The sequence below is a fragment of the Entelurus aequoreus genome, linkage group LG13 (assembly GCF_033978785.1).
Source record: "Entelurus aequoreus isolate RoL-2023_Sb linkage group LG13, RoL_Eaeq_v1.1, whole genome shotgun sequence".
NCBI lineage: Eukaryota > Metazoa > Chordata > Actinopteri > Syngnathiformes > Syngnathidae > Entelurus > Entelurus aequoreus.
In genome coordinates this window covers 69353449-69370500 of record NC_084743.1, presented here as the reverse complement: position 1 = coordinate 69370500, position 17052 = coordinate 69353449, and the positions used below count along the sequence as shown (strand labels likewise).

At 40.1% G+C, this 17052-nt stretch overlaps 1 protein-coding gene and 1 pseudogene across 2 annotated transcripts in view; one reads left to right on the top strand and one right to left on the bottom strand.

The window, feature by feature from the left end:
• LOC133663041 (multiple epidermal growth factor-like domains protein 6) overlaps positions 1-17052 on the bottom strand; it is a 144026-nt pseudogene that overhangs the window by 42519 nt on the left and 84455 nt on the right.
• LOC133663667 (EH domain-containing protein 2-like) overlaps positions 1-17052 on the top strand; it is a 92197-nt gene that overhangs the window by 62942 nt on the left and 12203 nt on the right. For both annotated transcript variants that reach the window (XM_062068347.1, XM_062068348.1), the window contains 2 exons: positions 11738-12047; positions 12132-12308. In XM_062068347.1, the coding sequence (XP_061924331.1) occupies positions 11824-12047; positions 12132-12308 (401 nt within the window). In that variant the 5' untranslated portion in view covers positions 11738-11823. The remainder of the gene's footprint in view (positions 1-11737; positions 12048-12131; positions 12309-17052) is intronic.

Below are 17052 nucleotides of genomic sequence, written 5' to 3'. Positions count from 1 at the left end.
AACAGTCCAGTTGTGATCGGTTGAATGCCCTGGGATGACAATGACCTGGATGAATGGGAACATCCAAAGACACGCTGTTCATATTGTTTACTCACTTTTTGTCGTTCTCAAAGGTTTTTCCTCTCTTCTACGGCATTCGTTACAATTAGGAATGGGTATAATTTACATTTTAACCAATAATAGTATCAAATCAATACTTTTAAAGTGGTGCCGGTGCTAAAACGGTGCCAGAACTGGTAGTTAAAAAATAGAAAACATGCACATTTTTGTAAAAAACAAAACAAATCATTGCCTTCTTATTTTTTGCTTTACAAATATACTGTTTTAGCACAATATGCAACCACCATGTACAGCAATACATATGTTGTATTAGTAATGGATGACCATATTAATGAAATAATGCTACATTGTAGAATACAGACCTCTGCCAAGGCGGAACTTTAAAATGTTTTTTAAGAGTCATGATTGTGGTTCCCAACTTTTTTTTTCCACCAAGTACTATCTCAGACAAAAAAGTGGCTCTCCAAGTATGACCATAATGACCAACATTCAGATAAAGTAGCCTAGTATGGCTAAGTATTTGTTACAAATAAGGCAGCGGTTTTATTTAATAAGTATATGTAATATTTTTTGCCACCGTGACAGTACACACAGTTTGAACAGTAACACTGTGTTTGAATACATAAAAAATAAAACACTGTACTTTAATCAAGGGATTCTTTCGAGTACCAGTAGATGGAGCCCGCGTACCACTACTGGTACACGTACCACAGTTTGAGAATTACTGGTTTAGTTCATTCTTAAGCTATAGCAGGGAAGGGATTCATATTCCTGTGTGGATCTCACGTGAGAGGAATAGGGGGATTAATCATTTTGCAATGCAGTCTGCTGAAAATTACAGAAAGCGCCTCTCTACTTAGCAACTGACGCTGTGGTCAAAGTTGGAATTGCCACAAAACCCATTGTAAGATATTCAACGCTCTACTGCCGTCTGGCGGCTAAAGGAAATAGTGCATCCCCCAATTTGTCCCGTTTCACGTGTCAGGTAAACTGCGACGAATGGGGCTATATCAATCCCCTTCATTCTGTACTTCCTGGTTCATCTTCATCTTGATCCTCACCAAATCTCAATAGGGTGTTTACGTACCCACCCCTCTGCAAAGTTAAATGGAGTTGTAGTTGGTTATCTGCCCTACTATTTAATATCTAACTATACATTGACACTGCTCTGCAAACGGTCATTGAAAAAAGGCAGTGTGTGAGGGGGTTCTGCACATATTTGCACAGAGCACAGTGATACTTCAAGTATAATATGTCGTTTGATGCTAAAGATCCCCTTTAATATCCACATAATCACCTCAACATGCTGAAACACACAGGAGACACTCTGCTGATGTATGTCCTGTATGCACGCGGTCAACTTTATGGTTTATTTATACCAGCAGGGGGCAACTGGTTTTCATATCAACCACAGAAGTCTTTGCAAAGTCTGCTGCTGTTTGCAAGTTTAGAGTCGTCCCACTTCCTCCCTTCCTAGTTTATAGGTAGGCACAGGGGATCGGGTCCTCAACTACCACACACATGGTCATCCCTGAAAGACTCCATCTCTGGGCTAAATGAGCTCTTTAAGACAAGGGGATTATTTCCAGATCCCTGCTTGTGTAAGAAAAGAGTGCTGTCAGCCCATAAAGTAGGTCCACACGCAGGACCACACAGAGCAGGCCACAGTAATAGAATAGATAGAATAGAACTTCCTGTTGCTACTCTTACTGGGTCCGGCCCATGGCACACATAATCATTATCTGGGCTTTTGTAAAGATGTTTTTTACTTCACATAAATCCGTCAGTCACTAAAGACGATGTCATAAAAGTTAAGATTAAACAGATTTTGCTGTCCGTGCATGGAACACTTTACTGTTCGCTTAACACAAGCCGTCATAACGTCACTAAAGCTCACATTTAAGCATTCACACACAGCGCCAACATTTGGGAACTAGGACGAGGTGATTAAAGAAAGGTAAAAATATGATGAATCTATTTGTGGTCGCGTCGGACAAATTTTTGTTTAAGTTACACGTTTGCGTCTCATAGCACATACAGGTGAAGCTCAACAAATTAAAATATTGTGCACAGGTTTGTTTATTCCAGCAATTAGATTTACAAGGTGAAATTTATATATGACTTAGGCTCATAACATGCAACTCAAGATATTCCAAGACTTATTATTTATTGACCAATATTTTGATGATTATGGTTTACAGCCTATGAAAAGTATGAATTGAAAATGTTGGTTTTTCAAAATCTGTAAACCATAATCATCAAAATTATAACAAATAAAAAAAAGCTTGACATATTTCACTTGGGATGTAATGAGTTTATATCATGTATTAGTTTTGCATTTAAAGTTGAAATGCTGAAAAAAATTTACTTTTAGATGATTTTTTTTTTTTTAAAGTAGTTTCACCTGTACCTGTGGTGCGTTTAAGGAACCTCGATTAAAGTTCGAAACAGATGCCTCACTAGTTTTTAAAGACAGGGAATTTTAACCCCCAGTAGATGTACTACTAATAATTATGATAATAATGATGTGTTATTATCCACTATTGATAATCCTACATGAATCAGCATATCTCGACCTTACATTATCAAATATAGTTTTTTAGTGCGTGTAAACATGCTGAGTGTTTGTTTGTATGTGAGGCAATGACGTTAGGTTTATGTGGATTTGGGCCATTTTGCATTCTTTCTAAAATGTAAAATCAGTTATTCCCTCTCACAGTAGCAAACCCAGCATGGAGCACTTCACTGTTCACTCAACACAGACGTCATAACGTCATCAAAGATTACAGTTATGCATTCAACTTTTTGATTGGAGAAAGATTCAAATTTGATAAATCTGTTTGTGGCAGCAAGTTATGTTTAAATTACACTTTTGCCTCTCACAGCACATAACTGTGGTGTGTTCAAGGAACCTTGCTTAAAGTTTTGAAACGGAAGCGTCCCTAGTTTTTAATAAGAGTGGAAACGAGGTGGAGGAAACAACCATCTTTTAGATGCATCGCAATTCGTACATGGGCGATTGTAAAGTCGATTAGTAAACATCGATAATAGATTTATTTACTGTAAATAATGTAATGCAGACCGGTCTAAAATTTGGTGGGCCATCTCACTGAGAGATCGGATCAGCTCCTTTATTTTAGGGCCCTTATGTTCCCGTTTTGCACACATTTCCATTAATTTAATAAATGTAACGGTGTGGACATGAATAGCCCTATTTCCTTTTTGAGTCTGGTAAACTAAACACTTCTGGTCCGTCTCACAGCACATCAGGCTTTTTCCTGATGTCCCCTGAAGTGTGAGAGGCCCATCAGGCAGGGAAACTGAACACCCCAAAAGGGCCTCCAGACAGCAGAATGTGGACAGACTGATAGCTCTATTCCTGCAGTGAGGTCCAGTCAGAGTGACGTCTGTGCCTAAACCATTAGATTGTTATGACTAGGGGACAAGACGCTCTGCTCAAGTGGGGCACGGCCGTGATTTATTGCGAAACATGTCCTGCAGAGGCGGTATGGTACTTTGGTCCCGGTGGTACGATTACAGTAAATCTTACAAGTTGTTCTAACGTGAGGCCGCCTCAAAAAATCTTCATTCTAATAATGTAAAATAAAGCTGGTGTCTCTATCAGTTCAGTTTGCTCTTCAAATGAATCCACAAAAGTTAAATGATAAAGTAATTTAATTTATAATGTCTTGCAATAGGTTTTTTCTTCGGACATAATATTACATGCAAGTGATGCTTTTTTTTTATACCATCTGTGTCATGAAACAGAGGTGGACATGCGAGAAAACTTAATCTGCAGTGCCCTCTGGTGGAATAAAATATAATTACATTGTTTTATCATCCATTTTTAAACTGCATACCGCCTTTCCTTATCAGGGTCAGGATAAAACTGTATATTTCATTACAAATATATTCCTTAGCATTGTTGCTTTTAAAATGTGCCATGGCCGACTGGCATACAGCACTGTGCAAAAGTTTTAAGCCACTACTAGTTTTAATATGACACAGTCGTCCTTCGCCACTATGCACTTTTAATACATCTTTTTTAGCATATTCTACATATATTTTGGTCTAAACTAAGTGTTAAATAATGTCTTATGTATGCCCCACCCAGCATGTTTGTTATCCTCCATGAAACAAACAAACAATTTAGCACAGTTTGTAATGTTTGTTTGTAATATCACCTTAATATGGAGAAAACATAAGCTACTTTATGGGCCTTCAGTATTTGCAATCTAGTTATGTTGTGTTCAAAGAAGGTAACCATGGTAACTGTGCACTTATATGGTCCGGAAAGGCTCGATTATGCACTGTTTGGCACAACTTTGTCCAGAAGTGTCATTTACATATGTAGTCTGAGCGCAAAGTAGATTTGCTGTAAAGTAGATTTGTCCTTATATCAGGAAAATAGTATGGTATTTAGAAGTTGATATAAAAATACTGAATTGTCTCAGTGTATCACATTATTTGTGTTGAACTGCAACAGGTGGATCTATACCTTCTGTCAGAGCATTTCATTTTGTTGCTTGTCACTCTGTGTAGGCATAGATGCACAAAGATGCATTATTTGTAGTCACTACTGTAACCAACCATTTCTGGACCAATTGTAATCACTGGTGTACATACTTCCTTTAAACGAATACCTGTGACGTCAGCGGTTATCTCCATATATGGCAGGGGTGGGCAATTAATTTTTACCGGGGGCCGCATGAGCAACCCGAGCACTGCTTGAGGGCCACATCCACAATATTTCAATTCAATTTTGCTCAATATTATTTTTGATATATACCGTCAGATAAATAATAATAATAATAATAATTAATAATGATAGTAATACTTCAACATAGTGTGTGTAACAGCATTCCATGACTAATATAAATAAATTAACATTAATAATAAATGACAGTAAAATAAGCACACATATGACTGAGGAGTCATAGTGTAACTTTGTGTGGTGTTTGAGTTGTCCGACTTTATGTGTGGCCATAAACGCACCAGTGGCTTAGTGGTATGCGTGTTGGTGACAGATGACAAGTTGCTTTTGGCCTGGTTTGTACGGCAGAAAATGACTAGTTTTTCCAGATAGAAGTGTTTTATTCATGTTTTTGGTGTGGTTATGTCCGAATATAAACAGTTTTGCTCAATAAAGTGATCGATATAATTCCTGTCCTCGAAACATCTCGATAGACGTTACAATAATTGAACGGTGTTCAATTGAACGGTGTTGACGAACACCGTTAGGGCCGCTTGTTGTCACTGTCACTCAAAGTTGCATTGCAAAATTACATAGAATAAATATGTTTATTTTGTTTAGAATTCAGATGGGATTTGATTTGGTGCGCGGCATATATTTGCTGTGCGCAGCGGACGCTTGAGCAGTGCGCAATTGCGCAGGCGCGCACCTTAGAGGGAACGTTGCTTGGCAGTCCATGTCTTGTTGGAAACACGCCATTCCTCATCAACTTTTCTCTTTTTAGCTTCTCGGGTGTAAAGCGTGCATCACTTGTCGCTGCATGTGCACCTTCACTCGCAGGTTACACACGGACACACGCCCATAAATAATACTTTTCAAAATAAAAGCAGCACAGTTGTATTGCGCGCACGACATAGATGTTTTTTCAACTTTATTTTGTAATTTGCGATTGCAGCTGTTCACATTCGCTCACAATCACGCACACGCATACGTCCACACGGAAGTAATACAAATAACGATTTTCAAAACAAAAGCAGCACCGTTGTATTGCACACTCGACATAGATACTTTTTTAAATGTATTTTGGAATTTATAATTGGCCTCACGCGGGCCGGACAGGGACGCACAAAGGGCCGGATGTGGCCCGCGGGCCGCAGAATGCCCAGGTCTGATATATGGTATAAATATGCCCTGTTCAAGATCTCTCATTTTAAATTAAGGACTCGTCCCACTCGACAGCTCGTGAGGGAGCTCCTTTTTGAAGATAAATGTGCTCTGGTTGATCACACTGTGGAAGGCATTTAGAAACGTTTTGCCAGGGCGGCTACTCAATTTAGTCTAAAGATCAACTTCAAAAGACCAAGTGTCTCTACCAACCAAGGAAACTGGTCAATCCCCCTCCAAACCCACAGACTATCACCATAAATCAATAGCCTTTGGTCCACAGCACAGACTTCAAATACCTGGGAAGCATCGTCTCAGACACTAGTCATATGGAGAATGGAATTCAGTCAAGGATGATAAATGCCAGTGATGCTTTCAGCAGGCTTCGTGATCAATTATGGAAAAACATTGTCAACATTTGCATAGAGTGCAAGTCGTACCGTGCGATTGTGCTGTCAACGCTACTGTACGGTGCCGAAACCTGTACTGTCTATCGCAGACATGTAAAAAAAACTCCATGCATACACGATGAGACATCTGAGATTCATCATGAACATCAAATGGATCGACAAAGTCACCATCAATGAGATTCTGAGCCATACTGGGCTTCCATCGATGTCTGACATCCTCAGTGAGAAGAACCTCCGCTGGCTGGGTCACGTCCATCGAATGAACCACGACCGACTACCACGCCAACTGCTATACTCCCAGTTATCAGAAGGAAGCAGGAATCAGGGGAGACCACGCCTCCGTTTCAAAGATCTGGCTGCGAGGAACATGAAGGCCCTTGACATTAATCGCCATCAATGGCAAGAGACAGAACAGCCTTGAGGTCATTTACATGCACCAAAGCACATTCATGAAATCGAACAGTTCTCGTCGAATCCAACTGACTGAAAGAGAAAGAGATGTAAATATACCCTAAGTGCTCTGCGCGCGCCCGCCATTGTAGTCCGCGCTGTAATCAATAAGCTCCTTCTTTTTCACTATCCTCTTGTTGTGGGGCAGACTGGCTCGTACATGCACATGCATCCTCGGCTGTTGCCATTTCTATTAGACATTAACGTATAGTTCGAAAATAATCTGTCAGTATACTGGAGGCGCTAAAAACAACAACAAAGATGGTATGGTGAAGACGCAGTCGAAGTGAAGCCGTGGAATTAGGATCGCCCATGAAACGGCGTTGGAGATGGTCTGTAAAACCTAATCTATGCAAGATTTTGACCAAAGAACCACCATTATATGTTATGTAGACCACAATGGAGTGTTTTAAATGTAGAAACAAAAAGACATGAAGGCTGCAGTGGTGAAACAAATCCACACGAGGGCAGCAGTCGCTGAAGCTTGTGCTCAAACTATAGAAAATCTCTTTATGAACTTACTTTCTTCACATTTGTCTCCAGTATAGCCAGCCTCACACACGCATTGACCGGTCACAGGGTCACAGCCCAAAGAATTGTCTTGGCACTGGCAGCTACTGTTGCATCCTGGACCCCAGGAACCAGATCCACACACTGCACAAAATAAATGTGTACTCGTTGGTATCAAACTATCATTAATATTTGATTCAGAGCGATGAACTTTCTCTAAACCAGCAGAGTAAATAGCAAAGATTTATGGTATTGATCTAACAAATGACACCTGTCGTCGCGAATTATGAATCAAAGTGCAAACCTTTTCTATCGCACTCAAAAAGAAATACAGGATACCTTAAACAAAACATTTACAGGGTACATAACCTGCTGGATGACATTTTAAACCCAATTATTTTTACGCCCACAGCTTGACGTACTGAATAGGCGCATATTTACACAAGTGTTAAGTATGCAAACATATACCACACTTGCGGACACATGCTTCATTCAGTACATTATGCATGCTCACGCAAGTACAGTTCATTACAATCATTCTCTTTACGACCACATGAGGGCGCAATCACATGACGCAAATCTGCTCCAGCAATGCTCCTGTTATTTGAAACTTTTCATGAAAGACATGAACTGGGCCATCTGTGCCAAATGTTGCAAAGCCGATATTTATATTTGTCGATATTTTGGTTTGTCTCACCCAGTTGACATCTCTCTCCATGAAGCCCTGCAGGACATCTCAGGCTGCATTCGCCAGTCCCGGGGTCACATGACCCTCCACCTGGGCAGTCACATGACCGCTCGCAGCCAGCGCCAAAGAAGCCAGGCTCACATTCTGCATTAGAACACACAAACATATGCACATTAAATTACTGGGGAGCAATAACAGTGCTGTACTGTAACTGCACTGGAAGGGAATAATTGTGTTTCGCTCTCATCTGATGCAGCTTTTAATGCCGTCACGAGAAATAAAGTGTGGTTACGTTAGACCGGGGGTCAGCAACCTGCGGCTCTCGAGCCGCATGCGGCTTTTTAGTGCCGCCCTAGTGGCTCCCTGGAGCATTTTTATAAAAAGGATTGAAAATGGAAAAAGATGGGGGGAAAATATTTGTTTTGTTTTAGTATGTTTTTTGTTTGAGAACAAACATGACACAAACCTTCCCAATTGTTAGAAAGCCCACTGTTTAATATGTTTAATATGAGTATTTGGAGAAAATTGTTCTACCATACTAATTTCGGCGGTTCTTGAACTCACAATAGTGTGACTCAACAGTTTGTTTACATGTAAAATCGTCCACTCCTTTGTCTCATTTTGTCCACCAAAAGTTTCATGCTGTGCGTGAATGCACAAAGGTGAGCTTTGTTGATGTTATTGACTTGTTCGAGAGCTAATCAGGCATATTTGGTCAGGGCATGACTGCAAGCTAATCAATGCTAACATGCTATTTAGGCTAGCTGTATGTACACACTGCATCATTATGCCTCATTTGTAGGTATATTTGAGCTCATTTAATTGTATCCTCTTTGTATATAATTTAGTTTTGCATGTCTCATGACACATTTCAGATAGTTGTTTGTGCGCCATGTTGTTCCAGACCACAGCAAACGTTACCTAGCTTGCCAAAGATTGTAGTGAAGTGAAGTGAAGTGAATTCTATTTATATAGCGCTTTTCTCTAGTGACTCAAAGCGCTTTACATAGTGAAACCCCAATATCTAAGTTACATTTAAACCAGTGTGGGTGGCACTGAGAGCAGGTGGGTAAAGTGTCTTGCCCAAGGACACAACGGCAGTGACTAGGATGGCGGAAGCGGGGATCGAACCTGCAACCCTCAGGTTGATGGCACGGCCACTCTACCAACCGAGCTATACCGCTCGATAATAGATTGTAATAAATCTATTAAAAGAAGACAGCCTGCCGTTTACTTAAACTTAGACACACACATCTATACCTTTGGTCATTAAAAGCCAGTCATTTCCAGGAGTTATCTCACCTTCTGAGTAGCCTCTGACTTACTAATGGTTTCTAATGTTGTAAAAATGTGTAGAATAAATAATACATTTCAACATTTATGTCAACGAAGATTTGCTTCAGCCTGCGACACATAGTCATTTTGATAGTAGGCTAATATAATTAATATAGATACTTACATCATGTGTTGTCTTCATTATAACACTTATATGACTTTTAAAATCATTTTGATAGTAGGCTAATATAGCTAATATAAACACTTACATCATGTGTTGCCTTCATTATAACACTTACATAAGACTTTTCATTTTTTGCGGCTCCAGACAGATTAGTTTTTTGTATTTTTGGTCCAATATGGCTCTTGCAACATTTTGGGTTGCCGACCCCTGCGTTAGACACTCGAGTGGTGACAGGGAGTTCAGGTGGTAGACCTGAGAGTGTTCACCATGTGGACATAATGAACCCTCTCTCCCAGGAGGTTGATATTGCTGCCTAACAAAATAAATACAATCAGATCCGTTTTGCTGTTGCGGGTTTATACCTTTTTCACATTGTTGGCCTTGGTATGCAGGCTTACAGATACAGCTCCCCGTCTTTGGGTCACAGCCAGTGGAATGTTGTCCAACACAGTCACATTCCTTCGAACAGCTAGCGCCGTGTGTCCACTTGGGGCAAGCTGAAGCGTTGCAGCACAGTTTGAAAACACAAAAGAATATAGTTAGTTTGGGGGATTTTTAATGTTTGTAAACCGTTGCTCCCATAACTTGGGCAGAATTTGACTCTAAAGGGCGTTTTTTTTATGTTCATGCATATGTGTTACATCTGGGCACATTTTGGTGCTTCTTTTCAAATGACTTCATCGTAGTTTTAGGGGAAAATGACACCACCCACCTACCAACACAACTGACAGTTATCCCAAACTCTGTGATCTTTAATCGTTGTTCACCCTCCTTATGTTGTCTGATTTATTTTGCAAACAATCTGATATCTGTGAGTCCTCAAGCTGTAACTCTTTTTCTTACACACCCCTGCTGCCTGCTACCGCTACCGAATTAAAAACTGAATCATGGGGGTCTCAACAAAGACTCAAGTTTTACTAACTCAAAGGTTAGCTAAGACTTGAGTCTTACTAAGTCGCAGATGCTTGAGGAAGACTTAAGTTTCAAAGATTCACAGGTTGACAAAGTTTTGAGTTTTACTGACTCATAGGTGATCTAGGGAGACTCACGTTTCACTAACTTAAGGGTGACAATGACTGAAATTATGCTGTTAAGACTTCAGTTTCACTGACTCACATGTACTTGAGGAAGACTCGAGTTTCACTGAATCATGGGATCTCAACAAAGACTCGAGTTTTACTAACTCACAGGTTAGCTAAGACTTGAGTCTTACTAAGTCGCACATGCTTGAGAAAGACTTAAGTTTCAATGACTCACAGGTTGACAAAGTTTTGAGTTTTACTGACTCATAGGTGATCGAGGGAGACTCAAGTTTCACTAACTTAAGGGTGACAAAGACTGAAGTTATGCTGTTAAGACTTCAGTTTCACTGACTCACATGAACTTGAGGAAGACTCGAGTTTAACTGAATCATGGGGTCTCAACAAAGACTTGAGGTTTACTAATTAAAGGTTAAAAGACTTGAGTCTTACTAAGTCGCAGATGCTTGAGGAACACTTTAGTTTCAATGACTCACAGGTACTCAATGAAGACCCGAGTTTCCCTGACTCAAAGGTTGACAAAGACCCGAGTTTCACTGACTTATAGCTGCTCGAGGACGACATAAGTTTCACTGACTCACGGTAGATTGAGGGGAAACTCGAGTTTCACTGACTCATGGGTCAAGTTTCACTGACCCATGGCAGGTACTTTACATATACCCGAGTTTCACTGGCTCATGGGTTGACGAGGAAGAGCCAAGATTCACAGACTCACAGGCTGACAAGGACTCAAGTTTCACTGACTCACGGGTACTCAATGAAGACTCCAGTGTCGGGGGAATTTGTTGCACTTGATGCTCTGAGACGAGTTACTTAAGTGAAGTACCCAATGGGGAAACTCTTGCGTACAAAAATTCATTAGAACTCAACTCAGTAAAAGGAAGTTTCCCATTATTACAAACAAAAATGTATACATTATTTTACTAATTTGTAGTGAAAAAGAAGTTTGTTTTATGCAATTATTGATTAAAAAAGATACTTTATTAACTTGTAATGAAACAAAAAGTTTGTCTTATGCAACTATTGATTAAAAAAAAGATACTGAAAACAAAGACTTGCACATGTAAGACATTTACAGCATGAGCATGGACACATCTGCAATCATTGTAAAGAATGATTAATCGATGTGTAGTCTGCCAAAATTGTCCCTATGCAGCAGCAAAAACCCCACTCCACCCTTGTCCCGCTTGACAGTGGCTTTGTGTGAGGTGCAGCTGCAGTCTCTGGTTACACCCTCTCCACCCTCCACATGTCCCGCTGCAGGATGGAGCAGGCAGCTGTGAGAATCTGACAATATTCCATGAGAGCGTTCTGCTATCATTTCGTTGAAAGACCAGCAAGAAGTGATCATGATGTCTATCCGGAGACTTCGTGGCGACCCTAAAACCCTGGGGGATGTCAATATGGTGAAGGAGGAGTTGAGGAATCTTTACTACAAACGACTGTTGCCGATAGAGAAGCACTATTCCTTCCATCAGTTCCACTCTCCAAGCTACGAGGATGCAGACTTTGACAACAAGCCGATGGTGCTGGTGATGGGTCAGTACTCAACGGGAAAGACGACTTTTATCAGGTAAGTATCAAGATTGCATTACTTTGTGCATTTGAAAACACTGCATTCTGCTGACTCTACAGAAAAACACTTTGTAATCCTCAGATATCTAATCGAACAAGACTTTTTGGGGAGCAGAGTTGGACCAGAGCCAACCACTGATTGCTTCACAGCCTTAATGCATGGGGAGGCGGAGGGAGTCATACCAGGGAATGCCCTCACCATGGATCCCAAAAAACCCTTTCGCAACCTTGACCCTTTTGGAAACACTTTTCTAAACAGGTAACAGGAGGAAGGGGAATGTCATATAAGGTCTTGTTTTAGAAGTGATAGTCTTACTGAGCTGTAACAAAAATGTTAGTGAGAGGAAGTACGGTTTTTATAAGTGAGGACAAGAGCATAACGTTGCTAATAGAACCATTTTAAAACAAGTTACAAAGGCTCTATATTGGTTTTTGGCGATACTACAAAGTTGGGTATCGATCCAATACCAAGTACAGTAGTTCCAGTGGATGATACTTCACATTTTCAAGATCAATGCATGATTCAATTATTGATCAAAATTACAAGCAGACAAATACACAGGATGGCGATGTAGCAATATCAATTACATTTTTGTACTATTCTCTACTATTGGCTCTGATTTAAATCCTTTGGTTTTTGCCCTTAAAGGAGAACTGCGTTTTTTTTTTAATTTTGCCAATCATTCACAATCATTATGAAAGACATGACGACGAATGTATTTTTGTTTATTCATTCAAACTCGTAAAAAAAAGGAAATAAAAGTCCACTTACAACGGAGCCAATGAGAGGTCCTCTGTTCCGCCCATAAAACCCAATAAATAACCATCCAAAAACCACCAACAATACTCCATTTACATTTCGGGACTTGAATAATAACCAAGTATTTGTGATATTGTTATTATACACGCTAATGCAGACTAACTATTTATAGCCGCGCCGTGATCAATAGATAGTGTGGCTATATTGACATCATCGAGTCATCATAAGCTGCTTCATGCTTCCTTGCTTGTGGAAGTTTATTGTAGATCATAAATCCTGCCTTTCGCATGGATAGTAGAAGGATGAGGACGTATTCCGACTAGTTGGTACACTTTGACAGCCAATTTAGACCCGGGAATAGCGAGAACGACATGAAAAGAAGCTTGATTTCACGGCACTTTTCTTCGCAAGGATTATGAATCATTCTTCATCTAAATGGGACTAAAATTATAAGACTAAAGTTCTATCAATCGGTGTGATGTTTTATTATGTTTGTTGGCTCTCATTAAGTCTGCAGTGAATAGTAATCAGTGATGTTGCAAAAAAAATAAAATAAAATAAAGCGAACGTTGTGATGCATTTTTGAATTTAATGCGCCGCATATGCTTGAAATAAGCAAAATAAGTACATTTTAAATGTACCCGTTACTACATTACATGTATACTTACATCATGTTTATAAAACCTTAATGGAGGTGTTTGGATGTTTTTAAGGGCTTGTATAGGCAGAGTAGAGTGACTCACGTGGGTTCATTGTAAGCGGATATTTAATCACATTTATTTACTATTTAAAATGCATTAAAAAAAACAAAAAACATGTATTATTTTCTTATGTAAGGATTGTGAATGATAGGCAAAATTCCGAAATAATTGCAGTTTTCCTTTAAAGCCCACTTACAGTTGCGATCAAAAGTTTACATACACTTGTAAAGAACATAATGTCAGGGCTGTCTTGAGTTTCCGATCATTTCTACAACTCTTTTTTTTTTGTGATAGAGTGATTGGAGCACATACTTGTTGGTCACAAAAAACATTCATGAAGTTTGGTTCTTTTATGAATTTATTATGGGTCTACTGAAAATGTGACCAAATCTGCTGGGTCAAAATTATACATACAGTAATGTTAAGTTAAGTTAAAGTACCAATGATTGTCACACACACACTTGGTGTGGTGAAATTTGTCCTCTGCATTTGACCCATCCCCTTGATCACCCCCTGAGAGGTGAGGGGAGCAGTGGCTAGCAGCGGTGCCGCGCCCGGGAATCATTTTTGGTGATTTAACCCCCAATTCCAACCCTTGATGCTGAGTGCCAAGCAGGGAGGTAATGGGTCCCATTTTTTTATAGTCTTTGGTATGACTCGGCCGGGGTTTGAACTCACAACCTACCGATCTCAGGGCGGACACTCTAACCACTAGGCCACTGTCCCTTGGCAAGTTTCACTGCAATAAGGCGCTTTTGGTAGCCATCCACAAGCTTCTGGCAAGCTTCTGGTTGAGTTTTTGACCACTCCTCTTGACAAAATTTGTTGGTTTTCTGACCAGCATTGTCCACATGTTTATGTCAGGACTTTGAGAAGGCCTTTCTAAAACCTCAATTTTAGCCTGATTTAGCCATTCCTTTACCACTTTTGACGTGTATTTGGGGTCATCGTCCTATTGGAACACCCAACTGCGCCCAAGACCCAACCTCCTGGCTGATGATTTTGGGTTGTCCTGAAGAATTTGGAGGTAATCCTCCTTTTTCATTGTCCCATTTACTCTCTATAAAGCACCAGTACCATTGGCAGCAAAACAGGCCCAGAGCATACTACTACCACCACCATGCTTGACGGTAGGCATGGTGTTCCTGGGATTAAAGGCCTTACCTTTTCTCCTCCAAACATATTGCTAGGTATTGTGGCCAAACAGTTCAATCTGACATCACATGGACAAAGATAAGACCTTCTGGAGGAAAGTTCTGTGGTCAGATGAAACAAAGATTGAGCTGTTTGGCCACAATACCCAGCAATATGTTTGGAGGAGAAAACGTGATGCCTTTAATCCCAGGAACACCATATCTACCGTCAAGCATGGTGGTAGTTGTATTATGCTCTGGGCCTGTTTTGCTGCCAATGGAACTGGTGCTTTACAGAGAGTAAATGGGACAATGAAAAAGGAGGATTACCTCCAAATTCTTCAGGACAACCTAAAATCATCAGCCCGGAGGTTGGGTCTTGGGCGCAGTTGGGTGTTCCAACAGGACAATGACCCCAAACACCCGTCAAAAGTGGTAAAGGAATGGCTAAATCAGGCTAGAATTGAGGTTTTAGAATGGCCTTCCCAAAGTCCTGATTTAAACATGTGGACAATGCTGAAGAAACAAGTCCATGTCAGAAAACCAACAAATTTAGCTGAACTGCACCAATTTTGTCAAGAGGAGTGGTCAAAAATTTAACCAGAAGCTTGTGGATGGCTACCAAAGCGCCTTATAGCAGTGAAACTTGCCAAGGAACATGTAACCAAATATTAACAATGCTGTATGTATACTTTTGACCCAGCAGATTTGGTCACATTTTCAGTAGACCCATAACAAATTCATAAAAGAACCAAACTTCATCAATGTTTTTGTGACCAAAAAGTATGTGCTCCAATCACTCTATCACAAAAAAATAAGAATTGTAGAAATTATTGGAAACTCAAGGCAGCCATGACATTATGCGCTATGTAAACTTTTGATCGCGACTGTATGTCCACTGACTTATATGCTGAGTTCATTAACAGTAACAAAAACGACAAAAGATTTTGTGATAATAAAAAGTCTCGATCTAACCACTGTATTATCGACCATATACTGATACTATACCTGGAATTGTTACTGTACATATTTATTGTTCAGATCAGTTCATTCAGTTATATAGCACATTTAAAAACAACCCCAGTTGGCCAAAGTGCTGTACAGACATAAGAAAAGGGCCACATGGTGTCAAATTTACATTGTAACACGGAAGGATGAATACGGTAGTAAAATATACCTTAAAAGAAGTGCAGAATATATCACCTAAAATGCTAAAATGTAATAAATAAATGAAAAAGGATAAAAAAAAAAGAAATAAAAACAACCAAGATACCCTGTCTAACTGGATTTGAACGCCACAGAGTAAAAATATGTTTTTAGCCTAGATTTAAATTGGCTCAGAGACTGGGAGGACCTAATAGATAGTGGAATGTTGTTCCACAGTCTGGGCCCTGCCACTGAGACGGCTCTATCTCCTCTGTTTTTTAGCCTAGTTTTTGGGACAGCCAGGAGTAGCTGGTCTGAAGACCTCAGGGTCCTGCTGGGACAATAAGGCTGCAGCAGCTCAATAAGATAGGGCCAGGCTTCTTGGTGCAAGCATTTAAAATCAAAAAGTACAATTTTAAAATCAACTCTAAATGTAACTGGAAGCCAATGAAGGGAAGCCAGTACAGGAGTAATGTGCTCACGTCGTTTAGTTTTAGTTAAAAGACGAGCAGCAGAATTCTGCAAGCGCTGCAGCCGCTGGAGAGAGCCCTGATCCAGGCCTGCATACAAAGAATTACAGTAATCCAGCCGTGACGTCACACATGCATGGATAGCTCTTTCAAAGTCAGCCTGTGGAAGGTACTGTTTTATTTTTGCGAGGAGTCTTAGTTGAAAGAAGCTAGATTTAATGACGGAGCTAATTCGTTTGTCCATTTTAAAGGCCTACTGAAACCCACTACTACCGACCACGCAGTCTGATAGTTTATATATCAATGATGAAATCTTAACATTATAACACATGCCAATACGTCCGGGTTAACTTATAAAGTGACATTTTAAATTTGCCGCTAAACTTCCGGTTCGAAACGCCTCTGAGGATGACGTATGCGCGTGACGTAGACCGGGGAACACGGGTATGCCTTCCACATTGAAGCCAATACGAAAAAGCTCTGTTTTCATTTCATAATTCCACAGTATTCTGGACATCTGTGTTCGTGAATCTGTTTCAATCATGTTCATTGCATTATGGAGAAGGAAGCTGAACAAGCAAAGAAGAAAGTTGTCGGTGCGAAATGGACGTATTTTTCGAACGTAGTCAGCCACAACAGTACACAGCCGGCGCTTCTTTGTTTACATTCCCGAAAGATGCAGTCAAGATGGAAGAACTCGGATAACAGAGACTCTAACCAGGAGGACTTTTGACTTCGATACACAGACGCCTGTAGAGAGCTGGGACAACACAGACTCTTACCAGGATTACTT